Source organism: Myodes glareolus, chromosome 3 (genome assembly GCF_982192425.1).
Source record: "Myodes glareolus chromosome 3, mMyoGla1.1, whole genome shotgun sequence".
In the NCBI taxonomy this organism is placed as follows: Eukaryota; Metazoa; Chordata; class Mammalia; order Rodentia; family Cricetidae; genus Myodes; species Myodes glareolus.
In genome coordinates, this window is record NC_142028.1 from 56,771,221 (window position 1) to 56,798,587 (window position 27,367).

Sequence of the window (27,367 nt, forward strand, 5' to 3'; positions counted from 1 at the left end):
ACAGGACCATTACATCCAACTGAGTGTGTATTCTGTTACCATGGTAACAGTAAGACAGAAGCTAACAATCCGGGGAAAGTGGGACCAGATATGAAGACACAGAGGCTACGGAAGGGCGTTCAAGAGCCCCGGCCAGTTCCAACTATCATGGGACCATCTCTGTACCAAATGACATGAACAGAGGGGCCTCAGACCACTACTGGGGTTCTCTGAGCAACCTCTTACGCATTCCCCTGATCTCCCTCAGCTCACTTTGTTCCTCAATGCTGCACTTTTATTTCCTGACTAATGAATAAACATACATATTTATACAACTGTATGTTATACATGTGTGATTTTCCTTAACCGATCTGAAGCAGAAGTTTTGTGGTATCCATTAGATTCTTTTGTTTATGTGTTGTATGTGGTATGGCAAGTATGTAGTGTGTGTGCATATGAGAGCAAGCTCATGCCACTATGGGTGCCCATGCAGAGGCCAGAGGAGGACACTGGATATCTTCTCTACTCTTGCACCTTGTTTCTCTAGTAAACTTTTCTCACTGAACCTGAAGTCCACTGACTGAGTCAGGCATCCAGACAGGAATGCTCCTGTCTCAACCAGCCTCCAACATTAGAGTGATTGGCACTTACAGCTATCTATGGCTTTTACGCGGGTGTTCGGGATTTGAACACAGGTCCTCTAGCTTTCACAGGAATCATTCTTGTCCACTAAGCAATCCCTCCAGGCCTCTTATTCTATAATTTTTCTTTAGTTCCCATTACTATACCTCCTCTATCACAAAAGGTCCTTCATTATTCTTACTTCCTAAATAAAACTATGACATTTTGCACTTACTCACTGTGTATGTGTGTGTGTGTGTGCTGTGTGTACAGCTACACAAGCACTTCTGTGTAGCAGGCTTTCTCGGACTGCCAGCCCACAAATCAAGACATGGAGACTTATTATTAGCTATGAATGTTCATAACTTGTTTCTCTTTATCTATGTTTTGCCTCTGGGCTTTTTACCTTTCTTTCATTCTGTATGTCCTATTCCACGTCTTCCTGGCTGGCGGCTGCCTGGCTGGCCGGCAGGGTGTCTCCCTCTCTTTCTCCCTCGTTCACTCTTTTCATTCTCTAGGGCCTAGATATTGCCTCTTACTTATTTTCTCTGCCCTCCAGCCCTGTCTATCCCTCTACTGTTTAGCTACTGGCCATTCAGATTTTTATTAAACCAATCAGGTGCCTTAGGCAGGCAGAGCAACGCATTTTTACAGCATTAATCAAATGCAGCATAAACAAATGTATCGCATCTTTACATGATTAAAATAATGCTCCACAACACCTGTGTGCATGTGCATGCTGAGGCCTGAGGTCAACACCTGGTACCTTCCTCAAATGCTTACCACCTTTATATTTTGAGACAGGGTCTCTCATGGAACCTGAAGCTTGACAGTTCAGGTAGGCTGCCTAGTTGGCCAGTGAGTGCCAGGAATCTTCCCATCACTGTCTCCCAATAATGGGGTTATAGGCATATGTAGCTTATGCCTGGCTGCTACATGGGTGCTAGGATTTGAACTCACATTATGTTGCATTCGCAGCAAGTACTCTTACCCACTAAGCCACCTCCCCAGTCCTACTTACTAACTTTTCTACAGAGTCATAAGCACCTTGAGATTGAGAAAAATATATATCAACCTCACTAACCAACTGAAGAAAAAGAAAACTCTATTATAGATAACATTTTTGTAGTGTTGTATGTAGAAAGGAAATTAAACTACCAAAAAGAAAAAAAAACACCAAAAAGTTATACATTTCCACACAAATACCTTTACTGATATTCCCTTATTTTTCAATTATCTTTATATGAAATACCCATACATAGTTTGATTAAAAGACTAGAAAAAATACAGTAGAATTACAGGTATTTTCTTCTGCTTATCCACATTTTCTAACTTCTTTGCAATAACCATGAATAAGTTCCATGGACCACAGACTTTACATGAGGAGAAATAAAATGCAGGAGCCAAATTACAATAACCTTGTAGATGCAAAACTAATACGACTTTGACAACGATGTCTGTTTTTAAGTTGGCAATGGTCTACAACAGAGTGGAGCAGACAGCGTCCCAGAGGCTCGGAATTACATACAAATCACTTCTCTGGGTAAGAGCGTGAGCTTTCAGAAACCCACTGAAAACTGAGATGCAAAATGAAGTCCACTGACACCAATAGAAACCTAAAGGCAAGCTCCCAACATCTACAGCTCACCAAAGAATGAAAGCACATAAATAAATGAAAGAGGAAAGAAAGAAAAGGGCACGCTAATGCCTTGAGCTTTCCAATTCAGGAGGTCAACAATGAAATATGACCCCAATATAGCAGGAAAATAGGAGCTGTCCACTTTCGAGGTTCAGCATAAATATTTATGGAACTTCATGCTTCATAACCCTTCATGCTCTTAGATTACATTTTTATTTCTTAAAAATACAGAAACAGAAGAAAAACTTGGAAAAGGTTCTCAGATGGAAAAAGTCTCAGCCATTGCCTGGTACGAAGGCCCCAGCACGGAGTCTGACTTCTGTGGTGTGGCAGTTCAGGCCCAAGTCAGTCTCTCTCCTCCTGCTCTCCCCATGCCTTCTGTTTGGTTTTCTGGTTTTTCTTCAGTTCAAATGTGAGGAACAACAGAGCCCTGCACAGGAACAAAGCATGCCTGAGTGCTGCAGGTCTGTGACAGGAAATGCAAGTAACCCTGCCCCCAGCTCTCCTGGAACTGCTCTGGAGCACACATGCAGGATGGAGCCAGGACATAGGGATGGTGGCATCTTCACAGACCTGAGGACACTTTACATACAGAAAACAAATAGAGCTAAGTGTGATGGTTCACATCTGTGCTTCTAAATGCAGAAGTAGAAAAGGGGATGGGGAGGGAGTCAAGAGTGCAGAGCAATAGAGCCTAAGGAGAGGAGACAGACAGACAGACAGACAGACAGACAGACAGACACATGTGCACCCATCTTCTATCATCCTTAAAAAGAAAGAAGAATGCTGGGCTCATCAGAATTAATACCAGAAAAATGACAAAACTTAGGTTTAAATTTCGGTTAAATACTATGCAGTTACCACAAGTTTTCTTTCTTGGAAATGAACTACTCTCAAAGTTAACTTACTGTTGCAGGGGGTATCCCAACCACTTATTAAATACAACACAAAACTGAAGAACTATAAACCATAAATGTATGAAAGTGAATTAATTACAGTGATTGTTAGCATCACAGTAAGAAACCGAAAGAGGACTGGTGGGTGAGACGGCTCAACAAGTAAAGGGGCTTGCTGCCGAGCCTGGTGTCCTGAGTGTCATGGAGGAGAGAATTGAACCTCTAAGTTGTCTTCTGACCTCCACATGCACACCATGGCATGTGTGTGTGAGTATGCATGCTCACAAGCATGTACATACACAAGGGCATTATGAGTATGCATGTTCACAAGCATGTACACACACAAGGGCATTTTGAGTATGCATGCTCACACGCATGTACACACACACACACAACATGGCGGGGGATGATGTTAAAATCTCTGGCTCTTCCTTGCCACAGCCAGGTTCCACACCGTCAACAGAGTGTCACAGTTTCCCTCTGCCCTCTCGCTGTGCACACACATTCCAAGCTCCACACAGTCATCAACTTCATTAAAAGTTTGCCATGCTTACAACACTCAAGGGACTCAGCGAATTTTAAATAAGTAAGCTCATATTTTAAATGGCAACTCTACAATACATTCAACAGAAACCTAAAAATATGTCGAACAGAGCAAACCAGAGACTGATTACATCTGAAGAAAAACCAGTGCTGGGCTTTATAGAGCAAACTCAGGGCAGATGCTTCAAGGAGCATCAGGGAAACAGTGTAACAATACAGACTTCTGAAAAGCAGTTTACTTGTATTTTATGTTACTTTCTTTTTCTAGCTCCCTAAATTCTCTTTAGAAAGCAGACTTCAATTAACAGCTAACATATTTTTCTATGCCACCATTTAAAATTAAGAAAACCTCTATAACTCCGTGGTTCATTTATGCATCAAGCCTGCCATCTTCTGGTTACATATGGAACAACACCTACTGGTGAACAAGCAATTTGGAAATCCTACATATATCTCTTTATATTGAGACAGTTTTCAACCTTTCTTTCTTTCTTTCTTTCTTTCTTTCTTTCTTTCTTTCTTTCTTCTTTCTTTCTTTCTTCCTTAAGTGGTTCCCCTCACTTACACAACTACCCTATAAGCACCACAAGAAAAAATTAAATCTCTTCAGGTCCTGCGCTCTCTTGAGAGAACCAACACTGCCCCTCGTAGTAGACTGCAGATTAAGTGAACAGTCTTTTCAACAGAAATCATTATACTGATCTGCAGGTCCTGGCAGTAAACATTTAAGAATCGTTATGCAAGCCAAAGGCCTCCCTCTTCTATACTCTCCACCACAGCAGTGGGTCATGACTCAAAGAGGATTGGAAGCCCTAAGCATGAATCTGTAGATTACTCTTAACAAAGAAACCAGCAGATGGGACACACTATAATACTGTCATTTCTGTAACACACCATCACACAATGATAAATGTACTTTAGGAAGGGACCTCCTCAGCTAAAGCATATACGCCATGCAGCATGCTTTCTGCAGCACACAAGTGTCACTGGCATTCCCTGGCTTGTGGCTCCTCCTTCCACCGTTAAGTTGTCAGTTTGGAATCTTCAGGTCTCCTGGGTCCAGCTGCTTCCCTTCCCTCTTGGTGTAGGATGCTTGGGATTATGCTGAGCCCACCTGATGATCTAGGAAATCCTAGCTCTCAATATCCCTAATCCTATCTGCCCAGCCTCTTTTGCAAAGTAACATTCTCAGGTTTCATGAACCAGGACGGGGCATGATGTTCTCTAAAATAGAAACAGTAAATTCTAGAACATGGCTTTCTTATTTTAAGAATCAAAATTATCTGCATTTTTTGTCTCAACTTTTTAAAATTTTTATTTAATATGCATGTACTATATTTACATCATTCCTCTCCTCCTGCCACTCCCCAATTCTATCTCAGATTCAGTGCTTCTTTGTTTTAGGTATTTGCTGGTTTCTCTCTCTCTCTCTCTCTCTTTCTCTCTGTGTGTGTGTGTGTGTGTGTGTGTGTGTGTGCGCCCTCACATGTGCACCCACCTGCATGTGCAAGTGTGTGTTCAGAACTAACCTGAAAAACACTAATTCTCCCTCTCTCTAGTCATTAGTTGCCTGTTGCTCTCTGCCTAGAAGTGGAAATCCATGAGATTTTTCCCCATCCATGTTAGCATGTTAACTGGTTTAGGCAGTCATACTACTAAGATTTTTGGTATGAGAGGTCGTTCTATCTATGTGTTGCTTTTATTGGTTAATGAATAAAGAAACTGGCTTGGCCTGATAGGGTAGAAAAGAGCTAGGTGGGGAAAACTAAATGGAATGCTGGGAGAAAGGAACAGAGTCAGAGAGAAGCCATGTAGACCCACCAAAGCCAGATGGAACTTTATCCGGTAAGCCACTGCCACGTGGCAATACAAAGATTAATAAAAATGGGCTAAATTAATATGTAAGAGTTAGCCAATAAAAAGCTAGAGCTAATGGGCCAAGCAGTGATTTAATTAATACAGTTTCTGTATGATTATTTCGGGGGTAAACGGCCAGGAACAAACAAGAGACCTCCTTCTTACAGATTTCATGGGTGGAGCTTCCTGTCATGTCTAGAACACACAACTTCACTGCAGACTTTCTGGTCCTCTGGCTCTTACGATCTTTCCACCCCATTTTCCACTGTGTTCTCCTGGGTGTAATGGTTGTGTTGTGGATTATCAACTGGAGCTAGGTATTCCAGACCGTTGTCCTCTGCATTTGGACCAGCTGTCTGTTTCTGAAATAGTCTCTGTTTAGAAAAAAGAAGCAGCTGCAGCAGCCTCTTTGATGAGGGGCTGGCGCTACACCACCCATGGGTCTGAGGATAAGAAGTCAGAGTGCAGACAGGAATCACACAGTAATTGTAAATACACATTACACAGTACACAGTAATGGTGATAGTAAGTTCTCTTCTAAGATCACAACCTCACCTGCCTTGGGCAGTTGCGTTTCCAGAACCAGGCTTGGGTTCCCTCCAGTTGATCGGGCCTAAAGTCAATTAGACAGCTGTTGACTACAGCCACCATTAGGAACAGTTTGCCATGCTGGTCACTGTTGCAGTTCCCGTGCATCACAGCTGTGCAGGACTATTGATTACTTTCTTCCCTTGGGAGCCTGCATGTCACCTTCTGGTACTATGGTACTCAAAGAGGAGACTTTGGGGTAAGGTCCAGCCCGATTCCTCTAAGTCTTGTGTCCAAAGTGCACGGTGTCTTTAGCAACTGTCTTACCTTCAACTTCTGGGAAGCAAACAAGGGCAACAGCAATAGCCTACATTTTGGGGGAGTTGTTTGGCCTCTCCTGACCAACAGCACAAAAGAAGGTTTCTCATAAGCTGGTACTGGAGCTTTTGTTAGACAAGCTACAGCTCTTGTAGGGAATATTGTCCTCCAAATGGCATAACTGCAGTTAAACTACACACACACACACACACACACACACACACACACACACACACTGTATAATTTTAGGTAAATATAGATTAATAAGATTCCCTATGGTCTTTTCAAAGATCCTTAGTGTTATTCTTTCCCTCCTTCCTAGGGTTCCTAGGTCATTTTTGTTGGAGAACATTTCTACAGGACTGGTGGATGGGGGTTGGGCGCTGTCTTGACCTCTTATTCTGTTTATTTTTAAGGAAACCTGGGCATGTGGATGTCTTTGGTTCTATGTCTGATGTGGACACACAGATCGGGCCCCATGCCTAGGTATGGGAATTGGGCAAGGTGCAGGTGGGCTAGAGTCAGGCAGACTCACCAGGCTGAGCCCAAGACGGGCTGTGCAGGCTGTGCTGTCTCTGTTGGCTGAATATGGCACAAGCAGGATACGGTCAGATGGACACCTGATCTGATGCTTACTACCCAAGTCCTGTACTTTCTCATCTCCACTTCTGTCATTTATACATAACATAAAACAGCAAAATCTCGGAGAGGTGCTCCTGGCAATACACAGACACACTGCCTCGTTAACCAGCCTCCATAGTGTTTTATTGTCCACACACAGCTAAGAAATCTTCAGCAAGTCACTCAACTTTTTAAGTTTAATTTCTCTGTATTCTTGTATTAAAACTATAAAAATGTGTCACACAGCAATTTATGTGGCCTGGAACCAGAAACAACATTTATTGTACTCTGCGAGACACAAGGCTAGCGCTGTGTGAAACTGCTGCATTATTGCATCCCTGGAAGAACAGGGAGTGAGGCAGCATGCAAGCCTGTCTGTCCAGGTCAACAGAGCAGCAGCTCCATGGAGCAACAGTGCAGGAGCGTGAGTGCGTGCATGGCACACACAAGAGGTGTGAGAGTGTGGGAAAGTCACAGCTCTAACTCCCGTCTATAATCTGAAAATAGATGATCCACATCGCAAGTCCTCAAAATAGTCCCTGGACATTCAGTAAACGAATCCAACCATTTATTTTATATGCGCTTCAGAAATAGGATTACCAGTTCTTATTCTGATTCCTAGCACCTGCCAGGGTACCAACTATATGGAGATACTGGAAATCACACAGCCACAGACCAAGGCAAATTCGTGGCAAAGGCATTTAATTCATCACCTTTCCAAGAACTATATTCTAACCAATCAGAAGGCTAGCAGATGCCAAGTTTTTGGTAGGCATTTGGGAGAAAAGTTACTTTCAGAAGCTAGTATTGTCTTAAAAATGAGTTTGCCTCTGACAAACCTCGGGCTCACACAAATGTACCTAAACCTAACTTCCTTTAATGCTGCTATCCTTAGAGAGAAGGACTCAATTTTCCTATGCACAAGATAATGGCAACGACAAACCACATTACACTCTCACAGTTCCAAACAGTTCCTTCAATTTCATCATAATGTATGAACATCATGTCATTACTATAAAGCTCAACTTAACTGTCTTCCATAAACTGATACTGTTCCAAAGCCAAAGTTAAATTAAAACAGCTTCCCTTCCTTCTTGTATTCTAACTAAACAGCATAATCAACAAAAGAGGATGTCAGGTCACAAATCAATGCCATCTGAACTAAACCTGCACAGTGTATTAGGAAAGCGAGAATTTACAAGATGTAAAACCTGCAAGGGTCAGAAGGGACATGGGCAAGAAGCCTCCATCACATCCCTCAGGATCCTCAGCATTCATGCCCCATAAGTGAATAACCGCAGGTTACATCACTCCGTGTAGGTGATGTCAAATCAGGGTGGCTGAGCCCTGACTGTCCCCTACCTCCTCTTCTTGCTGGACATGAGGTGCCCCAGACAGCTATAAAGATTGGGGTGATGTGGACTGCATGGAAACACTAAGCTCTGTTGGAGAATTATCCAGCAGACACTCAACACACACCAGTCAACAAACACACTATTATTTAGAAGCTCTTCTGTAAAACACCCCTTTCTCTGCTGATTCCTCGTTAGTCTCTCTGGAGTTCACCTCCTCCGTAGCGGTCCCTCTGGCTCTAGCAACCTCTGGTTTACCGTGCTCTCCTTACCCAGTCAGCTGCCAGACAATGATCGGAAGGCACAACTAGGATCACCATCGTCACTCCCTGTGCAGATGGCAAAGAATGAAAGGCAAACGCCTTACCAGACCTGGCAGATTCTCTTGCCTGCAGTCCCTCCTCACCTAGATGGCCCTCCAACCATCAGGAACTTGCAAGTGCATGGCAAGAGCTCTCCAAGACTTCCTTGTTTCTACTGAACAAATTATCACACTGTGTAATACAAGGCAATAAAGTTGTATTGCATTCCTATTAAATGAGATTTTAGCTGCTCTTGCCACAAAAACAAACAAAAACAGTAACTATGTAAGGGGACAGAAATGTTAACTTATTTTACTACAGTGACCATTTTACTACCTTTGCCTATCCCATAATATCAATGTACGTATCTTAAATATGTACAATAAAATCTACTTTATAAGGAAGTCGGGAACGGGGAAATGGCTCAGTGGATAAAGCACTTCCTGTGCAAGAGTGAGGACTGGAGTTCAGATCCCCAGAAAGCACATAAAATCTAAGTAGGCACAGTGGCCGCCAATAATCTCAACATTCAGGAATCAGACATGGGATCCCCGGGGCAAGCTGGCTAGCTGAACTAGCTGAATCGGTGAGCTCTGTGCTCAGCAAGAAACCTTCCCTCAATGAATAATGTGGAAGGCTATAGAGAAAGCATCTGATGTCAACTTCAGACCTCCACATGCACGCACGCACGCACACAAACACACACACACACACACACACACACACACACACTAGGGCTCACATGTGTGCCCTCATACATGCATACATACATACACACACACACACATATATATATGCATTACACAAACTACATGCACACAAAGTAATTAGTTAAATCCATCAGACTTAACAATTAAGCACTCTGTGAGACACTTTCTAAATCAACATCCATCACTCATTTCAACCCAGACAAAACCAACTACACCTTCCTTCCCTCCGGCTCTCACTCTGCCATGGATTGCCTTTTCTTAAAACAGCTGGACACATGAGGGTATTGTGTGTCTCCTGACCTTTCTGTCCCTGTACTTCACATGGGAAGATGCAGATCATAATGTTAGGCACGAATAGCAAAGGTGGAGAAAACTAAGCTGAGCGCAACAACAGTCAGTAAATAAACAAACAAACGGTCTAAGAAAGGATAGGGACCTTTCATAAGCTGTAAAATGTAACAGAGTTGGGCTACTTTTACTGAACAACTTTTTATATAATTCTGTGGTTTAGAGTTGCTAAAAGTTGGGTAGTGGTAACGTAGTCCTCAGTAATTTCAGTACTCAGGAGGCCGAGGCAGGCAGATCTCTGAATTTGAGGCCAGCCTGGTTTATACAGCAAGTTCCAGGACAGTCAAGGCTACACAGAGAAACCCTGTCTTGTTGCTTTCAAGACAGGGTTTCTCTATAGCTGTGGAGCCTGTCCTGGAACTAGCTCTTGTAGACCAGCTGGCCTCGAACTCACAGAGATCCACCTGCCTCTGCCTCCCAAGTGCTGGGATTAAAGGCTTGTGCCAATTAAAAAAAAAAAAAAAGAGGGGCTGGAGAGATGGTGCAGGGGTTAAGAGCACTTGCTGTTCACGCAGAAGACAGAGTTTTAATTCCCCGTACCCATGTGGTGGTTTACAACCATCTGTAACTCCAGTTCCAGGGAATCCAACATCTTCTGGCCCCTGGGACATTGCATGAATGTGGTACACAGTCACACACGCACATAAAACACCCACACACAAAATAATAATATTGAATTAAATTTTAAAAAATAGAATTGCTAAGAAGAAATAAAAGTCTGCCTACTTCATATACATAGTGCACTGCATGGAGAATGGGTTCCCAGGCACCACAGGAAGCAGGGAAAGGTGTCCTTGAGCACAAGCATGTGCTCACACTCAAAGAAAAGGTATGTGTTCGATTTCAGAGAGGTCAGGCTGATAGCAGTTCTGTTTTAGCTTCTAATTGCATAAATCTGCAGGTTAAACTCACATTTCTACCTATTCATGTTCAACTGTAAGCAGCTCCCTATATAGCATCATGGTGAGTTCCTTCTGAACCAATCATTACACTGCCTGGGGCCCAGGAGAAGATTCACTCAACTCACTCAGCTATGCCTGATGACTCAGTCACACACTGAGCAAGGAGTCAGAAAAATACTAGAGCTGCAGGAAGGCTTCGTGGTGCACGCCTGGAATCCAGCACTCAGCCTGGGCTATACAGTGAGATTCTAACTCAAAAAAAAAAAAAAAAGTTTAACTATAAAAGGATGGTTCACATATATTTATGACTATTTCAACATTTATCATGAATAATTCAAAATGTAAAATTCTTTTCAAAAGTTTCTAACTTGGAGCTGGAAAGATAACTCAGTGGTTAAAAGCACTTGCGGTTCTTGCAAAGGACCAGGTTCTGCTCTCAATATCCACTTGGTGGCTTACAGCCTCTCTAAGTACAGTCCCAGACCATCCAACACCCACTTCTGAGACCTGGATGCAGATATGCACATACATACATGCAGGCAAACACTCTTACACATAAAGTAAAATTTTAAAAAAAAATCTTTCAAAAAATTTTAAGTTTTTAACTTTTCTCCCATTCCTTTGCTCAATGTTTCTTCTTGCTGTTTTATTTTTCTATTTATTTGTTTACTTATTTATTTTTAGTCAAGGTCTCCCTATATAACCCTGGTTGGCCTCCAGTTCACAGAGATCCACCCCCTCTGCCTCCCAAGTGCTGAGATTAAAGGTATGTGCCACGACAGTGAGTGGTTCTTAAAGGTCATAATCAACATCAAATATTCATTTTATTTTGATTTATGTGCTCACACATATGCGTGCACTGAGATTCCCTCAAAGGTTGGAGGAGGGAATCAGATTCCCTGGAGCTGGAGTTACAGATGGTGGTGAGCAGCCTAATATGGATGTTGGGAATGAAATACAAGTCCTCTAAAGAACAGCACATGTACGTAACTGCTAACCATCTCATACCCACGCATGATACTAACAGGACAAACAGAACATCCATCCATCCATCCTCACTAGGGAAAACACAACAAATACCAGCATGTGCTCTAAGCTTTGTGTCTGAGAAACATACTTCAAGTCCTCAGTGCACTTAGTCAAGCAGATCACTTAGTGGAAGCCTAACTCCACTCTACCCACAAGAGTCTAAGTAGACTGTACACAGCAGGTCCAGTAGCCTTTGAACTACTAGAAGAGGGAAGCCTTACTATAGAGTGTCTTCAGCTACAAGACTCCAGGAGCATAGGCCTTTAAGAAAGCTCTAGAGCAGGCTGCAACATTCACACAACATCCTTTTACAGAAAAGCCAAGTCTAAACATATGAGTACTGTTCCACCCTCCAAAAGAATCAGTCTGTGTATGTGTCAGTGAGTACCAGCACCATCTGGGGTTCTTGTTTACCTTGCAGAGTCCCCACTACCATCTCCTAAGACTTGTAACCTGCCATATGGGCAGCTGCTTCCGTTGCAGATGCTCCTTAGGTCACATTTGACCAAGTGCTGTTAGAAGCTGGCAGAAAGGCACCTACAAAACAAGATCTAATTTCTCTTCTGGCTGTTTCAGTCTTGTGTGGGAATGGGTTTGAAAAGGACATCAACCAGCATCCGTGTGGGGACTTCTGTGACACTGCACAAACATTTAATTCACATGCGTTCCTTTTGGATACAAAGAACTTTCAATGTTCTTCCATTTCTAAAAGTAACTGGAACCAAGCTCCAAGAGGCATAAGATTCAAAAAAAAAGTCAAATCTGAAAACCATTAAAGAACATCACCACTGCTAGATTACAGTGCCCACACCATTAAGGAAAAGCTCCGTGCCTTGGACCTCATTATGGATTCTGCTTCTCACAGGCCTTGTTCTGTGTGTGATGAAAACTGGGCTGGGAAATAATTGAAGTAGGGATTTAGAGATTTGGTACAGCAAACTTCCTAACAAAAATGGCACAAACGGGACTCTTCTTGCTGTGGTTACATATTAAATCTTATTTGATCGATTTCTCTGTATTCCAAATTGTAAGCAGAAGGTAGAAGGTTGTGATTAAAGTCATATTGATTCATCATTAACATTTAATCAAGCCACTGCTATAGCTACAGGGAATGCTTATTACTGTGGCACTGTTCTTTTCTTTCCAGTTACCTTTATTGTCGCTACACCAAAGAAACTGTAGACATATTCAATAGCAACAACAAAACATGGTATTGTTTCTACAGAATCTGTCAGCAGCATACATAACCAGCCTGGATCAAAGGGAAGGCGCTGCCAAGTAGTACTGCACTGAGCTGTTCCGTATTATCTAGGCTGCTGCCGGTCTGAGCAACGGCTGCGAAGAAGGGTTGTCTATTCCTTTTACTTTATGAATGAAATTGCATTTCCCCTATGTCCACTTGTTTCTTTCTCTTATTTTTAGCAGATTTACATGAAACTGAAACCCAAAGTTTGTGTTCTATGAAATGGAAACAAGATACTAGGACAGGAAGGAAGTAATACGTAAACTTGTTAAACAATTTAACAAAACAAATTCTGAACTTCAGGGAGGTTTTCCAATTAAGTTCCAAGACTATTAGCACTTCAGAATAGTACTTCTGTAAACTTCAGAAATCTGGCAAACTTTTTTAAATTCTTAGTTTTTCATGAGAAATCCAAACATGTAGGAAATAAGACCATATCTACTCCTAAGCCCCATTTCCCATATCCTTCTCCCAAGTACCTTCCTAACTTCAGGTCTTTTTAGTAACTCGCTAAGCCTAGCCAGTGCTGCCCACATATCCACAGATGCGGGACCACCCACCAGGACAAAGAATCAGACCAGTGCCAATCCTCTGAAGACGAGTGCACAGCCCGTCAGAAACGGTGGGCCTGGAGATCATCTGCACCACTTAGCAAACTTTTTAACAAAATAAATCAGTTTTACTGTCACATACAGTATTATTTTTAATTATGAGTCTTGTATGGGTTTTTGAAGGAGAGTGAAGGTGCCACAGAGGGCAAAGGTGTCAGACCCCTATAACTGGAGTTGCAGCAGGTTGTGAATGCGGGGTGGGTGCTGGGCATTAACTCAGATCCTAAAAGAGCAGTACATGTACTTAACCACTGAGCCGTCTCTCAAACCACACTCCCTTTAAATCGACTCAAAGTCCACAGAGAGAAACGTTTCATGTCCCAAGCCCTCACTGCATGCGCCCCTGCTGGTCAGTTCTCCTCCTAAACTCCTCTGGGAGTCATGGAGGAGCCCCTAAGAAAAGTAGTGATGCACTTATCCACACTGTGTCCTCACTCTCACAGCTGCCTGGTTCCTAAGTCCAACAGTCTGCACAAGAAAATTCTATTTAAAAGCGCCAATTCATAAAAAATAATAATTACAGATCTCAAAGCATCAGACAATATAAGTTTCTACAGATGTGCACTTTGAAGGCCGCCTCTGCCCTTGGCTCTTCTTGCCCTCCTCTCTGTGACCTCTGTCCTTGGCTCTTCTTGCCCTCCTCTCTGTGACCTCGGTCCTTGGCTCTTCTTGCCCTCCTCTCTGTGACCTCTGCCCTTGGCTCCTGCCCTCCTCTCTGTGACCTGGTTGCCAGAGGTTTCTTCCACCATCAACTGAGCAGTTCTACGACTCCTTCACCACCTGACAAACTGAAACTTTCTAAAACCATGAAGCCAAAACATTTCCTCCTTTCAGATTAATTCGATTAATATGGTGGCCACAGCAACAGAGCAGTGTTTATATCTCTATAAAACCTTTCAGTACGCTCAAAGGAGTATGGAAACTGAAAAAAGTATAGCGACAAGGTCTTCAGACATCAAGGTCTCAGGTGAAATGAAATGAATGGCTATGTTCTATTTTGTTTCTTGCTTTCAACAACATATTAGAAAATATAAGTAAAATGAACAACTTCTGAAACTATATTTGAAGTAAAACAATATCACATGCAAATACAAAATAATGGCAAGGCAAGGAGGTAGGTTAGTGGTAGGGTACTACTTAATACATGCAAGACTCTGGGTTCATGCTGGGGGAGAGTAAATTTAACAGAGGAGGAACTGGGGAGATAAATCAACCAGTGAAATACTTGTTCAAAGAGCATGAGGATCTGAATTTGAACCCCATGCCCATGTAAAATGCCAGGCCCCGTGCTCTACAAATGGAGACACCAGATCTCTGCATATCACTGACCAGCCAGTCTAGTCTAACAAAGTCCCGGGTCCCAGTGAGAAACTGTCTCCAAAACCAGAAAAACATCTCAAGGATCATGACCCAAGGTGGACCTGTGGTCTCCACACATATGTCCATGCTTGTCAACACATACACAGACATCCACACATCCACACATAAACACATATATACACAAAAATAATAAATAAAATAGGCAACAACTATCATAAAAACAATTCTAAATGCACTTAAACATTCAGACAATTTTTCATTAAAATATTCAAAATTAACTGCATATAATAAGGTCTACTCATTATATAAAACATATGATTATGTCAAAACATAATCAAAATTGATTTAAGCCTAGAACAAAAAGCTGGAACAGCTTTTTTTAATTACGTCTAGATTGATTTTAAATTAATAAATTGTTAAAATGACAAAATGCCCTAAATTAATTTATATAATCAATGTAGTAACTCTCTGCTTTCTTATAGAAATGTACAAGTTGATTCTGAAACTCACACAGAAACACAAGGGATCCAGGGCTGGAGAGATGGTGCAGGAGTTAAGAGTGTGTGATCTATAATCATGAGGACCAGAGTTAAGATCCCAGCACCCACATAACAAGCCAGCTCTGAGGTAATGCAATGACCTCTTTTGGCTTCCATCCCTGTACACACACAAAAGGAATGTGCCAGGTATGGTGGTGAATGCCTTTAATCTCATCACTTGGAAGCAATCTGAGGCCAGCTGGGTCTACATAGTACATAGTAAGTCCAGGCTAACCAGAGCTACATAGTGAGCAGCCTGTCTCAAAAAATAAATAATAAAATAGAGAGAGAGAAAAGAAAAAAGAAAAAGGATGGAAGAAAGAAAACGACAGTAGAGGCAGAATAATACTGAAAAAAAGCTATTGGAGAAGTTTTAACGATTCCAAGACTTATGACAAGGCTACATACAGTACTTAAACCAGATAGTACCTGGGTAAGGACCACACAGAGATAGGCCAGAGCTCAGAATTCAGAAATAAATCTCACTTTGATAGTCAATTGGCTGTTGACAAGAACTCTAGGGTCACTCAGTGTAGAGCAAGAGTCCTTCCAGTAAAGGTATTAGAAAACTCAATACTTGCATCCCAGAGAATAAAGTTAGGGACCAGTGAGATAGCTCAGCAGGTGGTTATGCTTGCCATGTATTCTTGTTTGGTTTCTGTTATGATAAAACACTGAACAAAACCAACTTGGGAAACAAACACTTATTCCATTTTACAGATAGTCCTTCACTAAGGGAAGCTAAGGCAGGAACTCAAGGCAGAAACTAGGTCATGGGAGTACATTTCTTACTGGTTTGCTTCCAGGCTCACATTCAGCTACCTTTTCAATACTACCCAGGCCACCTTTCTAGGGATAGTATGTCATGCAGTGGGCTTGGCCGTCCTACATTAATTAGCAATCAAGAAAATGCCCCACAGACATACCTCCAAGTCAATCTAAAGGGTTCTTCCTAGCTGTGTCAAGTTGACAACCAAGATTAGCCATCACATCACACACACTTGACTACCTAAGTTTAATCCTCAGATGCCTCTGACCTCCCCACATGCATATGGTGACACCTGTACTCACATGCACATACACAATAAAAATAAACTTAAGAAAGAATAAAGTAAGACCAAAAGCCCATACCTGCTGTGGGATAACCGCTCTGTATGCTGTGCATATGTTTTATTACCATTAGTTACTAAAGAAGCTGCTTTGGCCGATAGCAAGGCAGGATAGAGCCAGACAGGAAATCCAAGCAGAGATACGGGGAGAAGAAGAGCAGAGTCAGGGGCAGATCCCAGCAGCCACTGGAGCAACAAGATGTACTTGAGAACAGGTAACACCATGAAGCCATGTGGCAAAATATAGATTAATGGAAATCGGTTAATTTAAGTTTTAAGAGCTAGTTAGTAATAAGCCTGAGCAATAGCTTTGTAATTAATATTAAGCCTCTGAGGGATTATTTTAAAAGCAGTTGCAGGACCAGGCAGGACAGAAAAGTCTCTGTTTACACATACTATATACAAAATTCAACTCACAATGTAGCAAAGACCCAAGTACAAGAGTTAAAACTATAAAATGTGTATAAGAAAACACAAGTGTATCTTTATGAACTCAAATTAGGTAACAGTTTCATAACAATGATGCCAAATCACAGAACACATACACTTGACCCTAGCACCCTCACCACAAAGCCACACACACACTTGACTCCAACACCTTCACTACAGAGTCACACACAGTCAACCCCAGACCCCTTTGGTGGTTTGAAAGAAAATGGCCCTCAAAGGTTGTGGCACTATCAGAAGGTGTGGCTTTGCTAGAATAAGTATAGCCTTGTTGGAGGAAATGTGTCACTGTAGAGGCAGACTTTGAGGTCTCATATATGCTCAAGCTTCACTCGGTGTGACACAGTCTACTTCTTGTTGTCTGTAAGATGTAGGACTCTCAGCTACTTCTCTAGCACCATGTCCACCTGCATACCACCATGCTCCCTGCCATGATGATGACAGACTGAACCTCTGACCTGTAAGTAACCACTTCAATTAAATGTTTTCTTCTACAAAAGTTGCTGTGATGGTGGTGTCTCTTTGCAGCAACAGAAACCCTAAGATGAGCCCTCACCACAGATACGCACAACTTGACTCAGAACCTAGAGAAGCTGAAGCAAACGGGAACTGGAGAAGGCATGGGCCGGTGGTCAACACACTAAGCCAATGAGCAGTGACAAAGCAGCCAGCAGGTCTGCCACAGTGGCTGCCCTGCACCCTACATCTGTTCATAGCCACAACTGCTACTTCACTTTACCTTCATTTCTCTGTGACTAACCACCTGAAACTACTCTGTAGAAGCCATTCTGGGGAAAGTAGTTCCAACTCTAATACAAACAACAGTGACCAAACTTAGAGATATCCTCTTCCATCTCTTTAATTCTACCAGTCCAATGACATTTTAGGGCTGCCTCTTACAATAATATACAATGGACTTTTCTTATATCATAAGACTATCTTTTAACCATCATGTTTAATCCATTCTTAATTATTGGGATTTTACCACTTTCAAAATTAGATAAAACAAATGAAAACAAAAACCAGTGGAGGCTAGGTTCAAGCATAAACATAAAAAGATGGGCGTAGCACATGCACTGTGAGCCCAGAACTGTCGGAGATGAAGACAGGAAGATGGCTGGCTAGGGCTTGCTAGCCACAAGCCTAGCTCCAGTTTCAGTGAGAGACCCTGTCTCAAGGGACTACAACAAAGGTAGAGCAGGGCACCCAACATCGTCCTCTCCTGATGCTGCATACAACAGCACAGGTTTACAGGCACACTTGTGTATACATAGCACACACACACCTAAATGCACGCATACTCACAAAAAGAACTGTTAAAGCCTGGTGTGGTGGCACATATCTATAATTTTTGTGGACAAGAGGCTGAGGAAGAAGGTTTGATTACAAGTTCAAGACCAATCTGGGTACATAGTAATACCCTGACTCAAAGGGGAGGGGCTTTAAATTAAATAAAATTCACATAAATACGTTTTAAGGAGATAAATACATGTACTCTGATATAGTCATTACACAGTAGAATCTGATATAGCAATACAGAGTTTGTCTAGCATTTTAAAGGCTTTTAAATTTGATCTTTAGAACAGAAATAAATAACATAAATAATGTTAAACAATATATATATTTTAAAGTACTGCATTAAAAGGTACATACAATTTTTAGATTTTATCTATCAGTTACAAGAAATCTAAATTTTAAAAATAATGCAATTCCCTGCACCAGCAAACACAATTTGCATTTCTGAAATACTTTATCATGTAGCCTATTGCTTACCACTTCTCCTGCAGAGGCAGCCAGCATGTGCTTCACGGGCCTGAAGTGTGAAGCTGAGTCGGTGTGCAGCAAACATTTCACATATTCATAGGTGAGAAAAAACATAGCAGCTGAAATGCAAAAGTCTCTTTTAAGTGTAAATATCTCACATACTAAGTAATGTCTCTCAAAAGCTGTGACAATAATAATTAAGTTATGAGATAAGAACTGGCAAGTACATGCCTTTTTTCCACTCTCTTATAGCGCTATCAAGTCTGAACTACATTATTGACCTTGGACTTGGAAAAATGCAGAAGACATGATCCCTGTCTGAGTACACTCAGCAAGTAGCCTGGCACTGCCATTCTTCATTTCCTAGCAAACTTCTTAGAAAGGACTGTGGGCTTCACAGACCCAAAACAGTATTACATATAGTCACAAAAACAAGCAGCTGCTGAGTTATACATAGGTTAAGACCTTAAACACATACCTTAAGTAAAATGTCGATTCTACAATGTTTTCTATGAATTATGCAAAATAACTATGCTACTTTTCACTACTTCAAATCATCTTTATAAAACAAGGAAACAATCAACTATTTCATTAAAAATGGAAGTCGGGCCAGGTTTGGTAGTGCAACCTTTAATCCCAGCACACTGGAGGAAGGGCAGGCTGATCTCTGTGAGCTCGAAGCTAATCTGGTCTATATAGCAAACTACAGTATAGACATGTTACACGCTGAGACTATCTAAGGAAAAACAAAAAGGAAATCAGTAGAAAGCTACCTCTATTGCTGCAATCAGAGTTGTACAAGAGGCTTTAAAACTTTCTGTGCACTATCAAGAGATTTATTTTTACCTTTTTCATAAGATGATAAATGGACAATAAATTCATCTTCTGAAGGACAAGAGAGCACTAAACACTCAGAAAAACAACCCAACAAAGGAAACCATTTCCCAAAGTCACCCAGTGTGTAAAGGGCTGCTCACAAGAGTAATTACAAACACAACAGCTGTGATGTCGCTGTGTCTGGTCTATTCCCATATGTGGCTCCTCACACTGTTTCCCCCACTCTGTCCCATTCACACATGTCCGAATATAAGGGCTCTACAGCATTCAGCTCTATGTTCAGCAGGTGCATACACCCCCTAAGCCTCGCCCCACCCCCAGAGAAAGGAGGCAGCTGAAGGTTCCTAGGTTCTACCATCAAGCACCTCAAGACTGTCATTTATAGGTACTATTGTGAAGGAGAGGCATAAATTCCAGCCCTGCCACACAGGTAGATCCAAAAAGGCTCTAGAGTTGGAAATGATGGCACAGTGCAGCTCTAAAAGCTCTGAGCAAAAAAGGGAAGAGGAGTTGGGCTAGCCACGATACCACCCTAAACCCCCCCCAAGAACAAAGCCCCGGCCAGACTGGTGCTTCTTCTGTTATGTTCTTGTCCAAAAAGGAATGGGGCTCTTTTAAAGACTCCCCACACTCTCTCAATCTCTTGCCTGTGCAGCTGGTTCTGTTCTCAGAAATGTTCATATTCCCTGATGGTTACAGTGGATTCTGTACCCAGACTAGACAGAGGCTAACCAATTAACAAAAGGACAACATTTTCACAATGCAAAGTTTGACTCATCCAAAATTTACAGAAAACCCCATTTCTAGAAGGCTTTGCTTTGACTTGCCTCTTGTACTTTGTGGTATAAAAGGCAAAAATTTTGAACATAGCCTTCCCAGAGACCGACAGATATACAAACACACATGTGTATACATGCTCAAGAGTGTGTGCGTGCACACACAAATTCAAAATCCCATCCTATATGTAAATGCCTTGGAGAAGAACGTAAAACAGTCTTGTGAGCTTACCACAGTACCATGTACCACATGCACCACCGATGATATCACAGCTGCCTGAACCCTAACTGTAATACGTAAGAGAGTGAACCACAAAAGTGACAAAAACTACTGACCAAAAGCTATGAGCACAGAGCACAGTCCTCTGCACATCGCCTGCTCAAATGTTCTCAAACTTATCTACAGAGGAGGATTGCCCTGGGGTTTTAAACTACCAGCATGTGGACACACCTGAGACTAATTACACCCCAATTCCTGCAGGTGGCCACTGACCTCCGTGTGGCTTTAAGCTGCTTGTTGATCAGGTCATTTTACTTGGGACAACCCAGAACCTTTGTCCACACTAAGGCATGTGCACGATACATGCATTATACAGTGGGGACTCAACAACAGCTCATTAGTTTTCAAAGACTAGGAGTCAAGGGTCGCTCCGAGTAACTCCTTGAGGATGGGGAAGAAAGACCACCTTTTCTCTCCACTGTTGGGCATGTGAGCATCAGATTAATATAGTCATTCATTATCCTGGAAAAAGAGAAAAGAGAAAACAAGTCCCAGGATTTAAGAAGCCCCAAGAGCCATGATTTTGTGGATGCAAGCTGTGTATCATTTTGCTAGCTGGCTCAGTTTACGTGTGAGCATTAAAAGCATCCATCAGGGACTGGGAGATGGGAGGTGGACACAGCTCAGGAGAACACTGCTCAGCACAAGCAAGGTCCTGGGTACAACCCAAAGAAAAATAAAGCACCCGTTGGTAGACAATTAAAATCAGGCAAGTGCTGAAAACAGATAAATGCGGGAGAATTAAATGAAAGCACATCATCCTCATTATTCCATGAAAATACCAAAAGTCATGACAGGACTTTAAAACCCAAACAACAGGCATTGGCAAGAGAGTATCCAGGACAACCCAGCAAAGCGCCGTCCTCAGCAAAGAGCAGTTTAAGCAAATGCCTCTCTGTCTCACCTGCTCACATTCCCAAGCAGGCACTATCCAACCAGCTCCACACTGGGCGCACCTAGGAGGCTTTCAACACACCTTTATAAAGCTGCCCGAAAATTCTGGCGTGCAGGCAAGGTTAAAACCACTGCTCTAAGGGATCATGATGAAAATGCAACATTTTAAAGATTCTAAACTGGGGATTTAAACAGCAAAACCATTTTTAAAAGATTATCTTCTTTTTCTGTATAAACACCCTGGAATGGAATCTATAACACTCTCTACATTCTGTTTAAATATAATCAAAGAACAAAACATAAATCCAGAAGATCAGCTGTAACACATAAGGAATTTTCTGTAGGTAACATCTTAAAACTATTCCGAAAATAAATCCACTCTCTTGGCTTCTGAGCAGTGTGAATATCAACACCCTTACCATTAGGAAAGGACCCAACAGCTGTAGAAGGGACGCCAGCATATATTCCACGGAAACCACCAGCCTTGTTGAATCCTTGGGGACTCTGCAGCCTTGTCTTAATAGTATCCAAAGGAAATAAGATCAAGTCAACAGAGGCACCTGCTACTCCTCCAGCCTGTGCAAAAGGAGGGGGAAGAGAAAAGAGAACAGTGAGCTCTCAGGCATGGAGAACAAGAACGCAGCCTTTTCTCCTTCCCCACGCTAGGCAAGTGCTCCTGAGCTACATCCCAGCCCCAAGAAAGTTTTTCAATAGCTTCTCACATCTTTGAGTCCACCAATTTCTTTGCAATACTCAAAGGACTTGCATTTTTAATAAGAAAATAATGCACGTATAAATTGTGCTATACTTGCAACTTGTACATATCTTTACTTTTTAGATGAATTTTAATGAGTTAAATTTATTCTTAAAACAAAATTAAAGTTCATTCTTAATTTACTTATATAATTCAATAACTGTTTAAACAGCCATTAAAAAAGAAAGACAGATAAAGAGTACAAAGTACCCTAGTTACTCAAGAAGCTACTCTTAGTAGTTTCCTGTTCTGTCTTCCCAAAATTACCACAGGTACATTTAGGCAAGCATGAGGTACTCTTTTCTTACCTATTTTGATTTCTTTTTAAAATTTTGTATGTGGTGTATGTACTGTTTCTGTGGGCATGTAGAGAGCAGAGGCAGAAATCAGGCATCTTTCCTTAATTGCTCTTCACCTTCACTAAACCTGAAGCTTAGGAACTCAGCTATGGTAACTGATCAGTGAACCCCGTCTCCCTTTGGAGACAAGGTTTCCTGTAGACCAAAGTAGCCTTGAACATGTTACACAATCAAGGATGACCTTCGAAGTGAAATAGTACAATTATACACAATGGAATACTATTTAGCTGTTAAAAAAATTAAATTAAGGGCTGGAGAGGTGGCTCAGAGGTTAACAGCACTGACTGCTCTTCCAGAGGTCTTGAGTTCAATTCCCAGCAACCACATGATGGCTCACAACCATCTGTAATGAGATCTGGTGCCCTCTACTGGCCCATAAGATATATGTAGGAAGAATACTGTATACATAATGAATAAATAAATCTTTTTTAAAAAATTAAATTAAATTTGTAGGTAAATGGAACTAGGAATAATGAATGAGGTGGCCCAAACTCAGAAAGACAAATGTCACATGTTCTCTCTCAACTGCACTTCCTAACTCAGAATATTCACTAAGTGTATAACCTGTAGTAACTTTAGAACCATGAAAGCAAAAGGGAACTATGGTAGGGGCTAGAGAAAGGAATAGCAGATTCAGGTGAAATGAAGCAGGGGGGGACAGAGAAGGAAGCTCTGTTTTATGGGGGGGAGAGGGAAGTCAATATAGAATGAGAGGGAGAGAGGAGGGACAAAAACACCAAGGATATTTGACGAAGCATCAAAGGATCATATTATTTTATATTTACCTGAAATTATACACAGTGCATGAAAGTGTGTGTGTGTGTGTGTGTGTGTGTGTGTGTGTGTGTGTGTGTGTGTATCTTAAATAAAGCTATTCCACTTGAACTTACAATACTCCCGTACATGCAGTACTAGGCATGAGAAACCTCTATTTGAGTTGTTGGTCAGGGTAGTCAAAGTGACTCCGAAAACAAAATAGGCCATTGCTATTGCCCTGGGTTGCCTCTCAGAGGTTGAAGGTAGTCCCTGTTGCTGAAGACACTTTGCACGCAGGACTCTGAGGATTTGGACTGGAAATAACCTGAAAGCCTTCTTCCAGTGGTCCTATCTTTCACAGTATCAGAACTACCCACGCTGCCAAGGGAGGAAGTAACCAATAGCCCTAGTGAGCTGTGACAAGAGTGAATTTTAACAATGACCACCATAGCAAGCTATCCCTAAAGGTGCAGGAGGGGCAGTCACATCTTGGTGGCAGCCAGCTGCTGTCTAGTTGACTTAAGATCCACTCAACAAGAGGAGCATCAAGCCTGGTACTAGAAACCTAACCAACTAACTAGAACTAATGAGGTCATGAATCTTAGAAGAGAATCCAACACCATCACTTTATTAGACCAGCAGAAACTCCTACCTGCATTCTAAACTGTATCCTTATGTTCACAGGTAAGTGTCGCTCTCACCTCTCATTAAAGAAGTTTCTCTTTACAGAAAATGGAGATGATTACTGAAAACCACAACAGGTCATGTGCAGAAATCAAGGATCATGGGAAGCCTGGTCCCAACTGATACATCTACAACAGAACTCCTGCATCTAAGGCTCAGGGAACATTGAGGAGGAGAGCGAAGTCTGCTATAGACTGTGGCTCCTAGAAGTGACAGGAAGTTACACCCATGATACCTCAACAATACAGCTACCCAAATAAGACCTGAACAATGATAATGTCAATAGATAAGATAACACAGAAGGGAGAACTCTCAAGGGGCCCCACTCATAGACAAAAACCTATAGGCAGCTAACAACTGCTGGGAGAAGGAGAATTAGCTCTCCCAGGGATGAGCCCCTAATTGGTTACCCAATATAAAGTTGTCAGGCCTGAAACCATACACACACAAGCCACATCAAAGAATTTAGGAAGTTGTATTTATAAATTTATGCACTTTTCTATGTAACAATAACAATCAAAAGAGGCCATTAACTTGAGGGATTTGGGGGCATGGAAAGGACTGGCAGAAGCAATATGGGGTGGAAGGGAACAAGGAAGAAAGTGATATATTTTAGGGTTTTTTTAAGTCTTAATAAAAAGCGAAAATAAATAAAAGCAAAAGAAAGAGAGTACCCAGATGTAATGGCATATATCTGTAATCCCAGCACTGAGGAGGCTGAGTCAGAAGGACCTGGAATTCAAGACCAGCCTGGACTATCGAGGGAGACTGTCTCCAAACTAAGTAAGTAACAAAAATGGATGGCATACCATATACAGACCATTCTATAATGCTTTTATGCTGTTCAACAATTTACCCTATGGCCAAATCAGACCTATGTTCTACTCTGTCTTTTGATTACTGGGTACTAAATCTGCATAACAACTTTTGGGGGTCTTAAATTTTCAGACAGCTAATAAATTCTTATCCTCCTAGAAAACTACAAATCCAGACAAAGTGCCCTGAAAGGTCTAAAGCGCCATTCGCAGGGGGGCAGGGGGCAAGGGCCAGGTGGGCAGACCAGAACACTGCAGATCAGAGTCCTCAGAGCAGTCTGTAAGAAGTCTGACAGACATTTCCATCTTTTTATATCAAACCATATGAGCATAATCTCTTTGAAATACAGAAATTTACAATTAAAAAGTATGTGTCCATGGCAAAGAAAGGAGGGGGAAAGGGAGAGAAAAGAGTGGGTACTACTCACACTTATGGGCAAAGTTCAAATTTAAGTTTTGAGTTTACAAACTTTTCAGTTTGGGTGAAGCTTAGTGTGCGGTAGATCGACTTGCTCTACCCGCCTTTCAGCACAAAACTACTGCAAGAGTTAAGTGAAAAAAAAAACACTGATGATAAACAGCACAATGGCTATTTTTTAATTAAATAATACAAGTGAATTAGTAAAAGCTAAAGCAGATTGGCAAATGTATCAACACTGTGATACTCCATGATCAGCCTGAAAGACATAAAATAACCGTAAAGACTATAATGTGAATGCTCTAAAACGATGTCACCAAGAGCTCTGTGATGTGTCAGGAGAGACCGCAAACAGTACTAAAATGAGTAGGCCAGGCACAGTTGTGCATGCCTGCTGCAGTCCAGGGTGGGGGTGGGAGCCACAAAGGAAGAAGGGAAAGAACAGACAGATGCATGGTTCTCTGTGGAGACAGGATGGATGTTCTGCAACCTCGAAGAGGCTCACTGTGATGTGGAACTGAGCAACCCTCTGGTACCCTTGCCACATTTCCAAAAGGAATTTTATGCGGTTCGGCGAGTAAACATTCCGCCTGCCTTTTCTCAGAACACAGAACAAAATCTAGTGAGGATATGTGATATACGCCGATTGTTTGAAAACAAGCTGCACTCTAATTTCTCTTTAATCTTCACAAGTTCAGAGAAACGCTGGCTATCTGTGCTAAACTTTAATAAATGAGTTACTCTCTTAATGCACGGTTGCTGTGCACGAGTTGATCCTCTAAACCTCTTTTCATCAGAGTTCTTATCTTCTGAGGATAAAATGACCAGATGCAATCTACTGATCTAGTGAAACAGAAATAAGAAGTTACTAATTGCTTGTGTGAATTTCAAGCTTCTATAACCAAAATGTCATTTAACTCTATGAGAATAAAAAACAGAAAATCTAAGAGTGTCTATTCAGACACACAATATATTTAACATTTAAGCAAAACCTTTATGGAATATGTGCAACTTGACAGGAACTTTGTGCATAACCACAAGCCAACACCAGCTGGATTATAAGAGACACTATCATTTTCTCTTGTCCTTTAAGCTTGCCATAAAGGATATTGGGCAACTGACTAAGCTCAAGATTTTGAGAGGCTTATGCTGAAAGTGGCTATATGCTATAAATTCAAATCAAGACAAAATGGGATGGGGCAGAAAGCTCACAAGCTGTGCACAAACTAACAATTAACCAAGACCTCAAACACATCAGTGTAGATAAAACACACACTCTGCCTCAAGTCAGCATCTGTAAGAAGTCCTGGCGTGCTATGGGGAAGTGATTGCTGTTTTGAAGTTATGCAACTACTGTTTGGAAATCGCCCTAGGAATTGAAAAGGTCAAGACTGTATGCTACCAAGCCTTTTTCTTGAAACAACACTGGCTGGACAGCAATGTGAAAATCACCATGGTTCCCTTTTCAGGATAAAACCTAAAACACCTATGTGATATAAGCAAACCCAACACTAGCCAGCAGCCCAGAGGACAACTGAACCAGCTAGACCAGCACAGGTTCTTGGGAAGCCATTTCTCCGGATGTTTTCAGCTGACGGCACATTCAAGGGGCCACTGGTCATCTACCAGCTATCTTCCATATCTCAAACCGCTGTCCCTGCTTCCTGTGACCCTGGTCTCCTCCCACAGTGGCCACTCATTCTCCCTGCAGGACTCCAGCCTCCCTAAAGACAGACTAACCAGTATAAAAGGCCAACTTCATCCTGCAGGCTCCACTCTACCCATCTCCCAACCCTCCAGCAGCCCTGAGGATGGGACCAGAGCCTGGTCCGGCCTTTCCACTCCCATAATCTGGCTTCCTCCTTTCAAACAAGCCCTATAGGACTCCCCGCTCTTCACTTTGAGTTTAGATGCTGTTTCTAGACTCTAATCAAAATGTTACTTTTGATGTAGTGCTGAGGACTGTATCCAGGACTCCACACATGCTATATAAGGCAAATGTTCTACCACTCAAGCACCCTCTCAGCCAAATTGCTAACGATACAGTTGGGCATCAAACCATTTGTTTAATATCTGTCCCACTGGGTTAGAAAATCTGTATTTTGTTTACAAATAC

The 27,367-nt window shown here is 41.9% G+C and overlaps 1 protein-coding gene and 1 long non-coding RNA gene across 3 annotated transcripts in view; both read right to left on the minus strand.

Moving 5' to 3' along the window:
• Slc25a26 (solute carrier family 25 member 26) overlaps nt 1-27,367 on the minus strand; it is a 113,496-nt gene that overhangs the window by 78,612 nt on the left and 7,517 nt on the right. For both annotated transcript variants that reach the window (XM_048438426.3, XM_048438425.3), the window contains exons 2-3: nt 21,885-22,041; nt 18,688-18,797 (exon numbers count right to left, since the gene is read on the minus strand). In XM_048438426.3, coding sequence (XP_048294383.3) covers nt 18,688-18,797; nt 21,885-22,041 — 267 coding nt within the window. The remainder of the gene's footprint in view (nt 1-18,687; nt 18,798-21,884; nt 22,042-27,367) is intronic.
• Nucleotides 1,785-16,641, minus strand: LOC146895216 (uncharacterized). The gene is made up of 2 exons (XR_015000954.2): nt 16,490-16,641; nt 1,785-2,669 (listed from the first exon to the last, which is right to left on the minus strand). It is a non-coding gene; the product is annotated as an uncharacterized LOC146895216 (long non-coding RNA).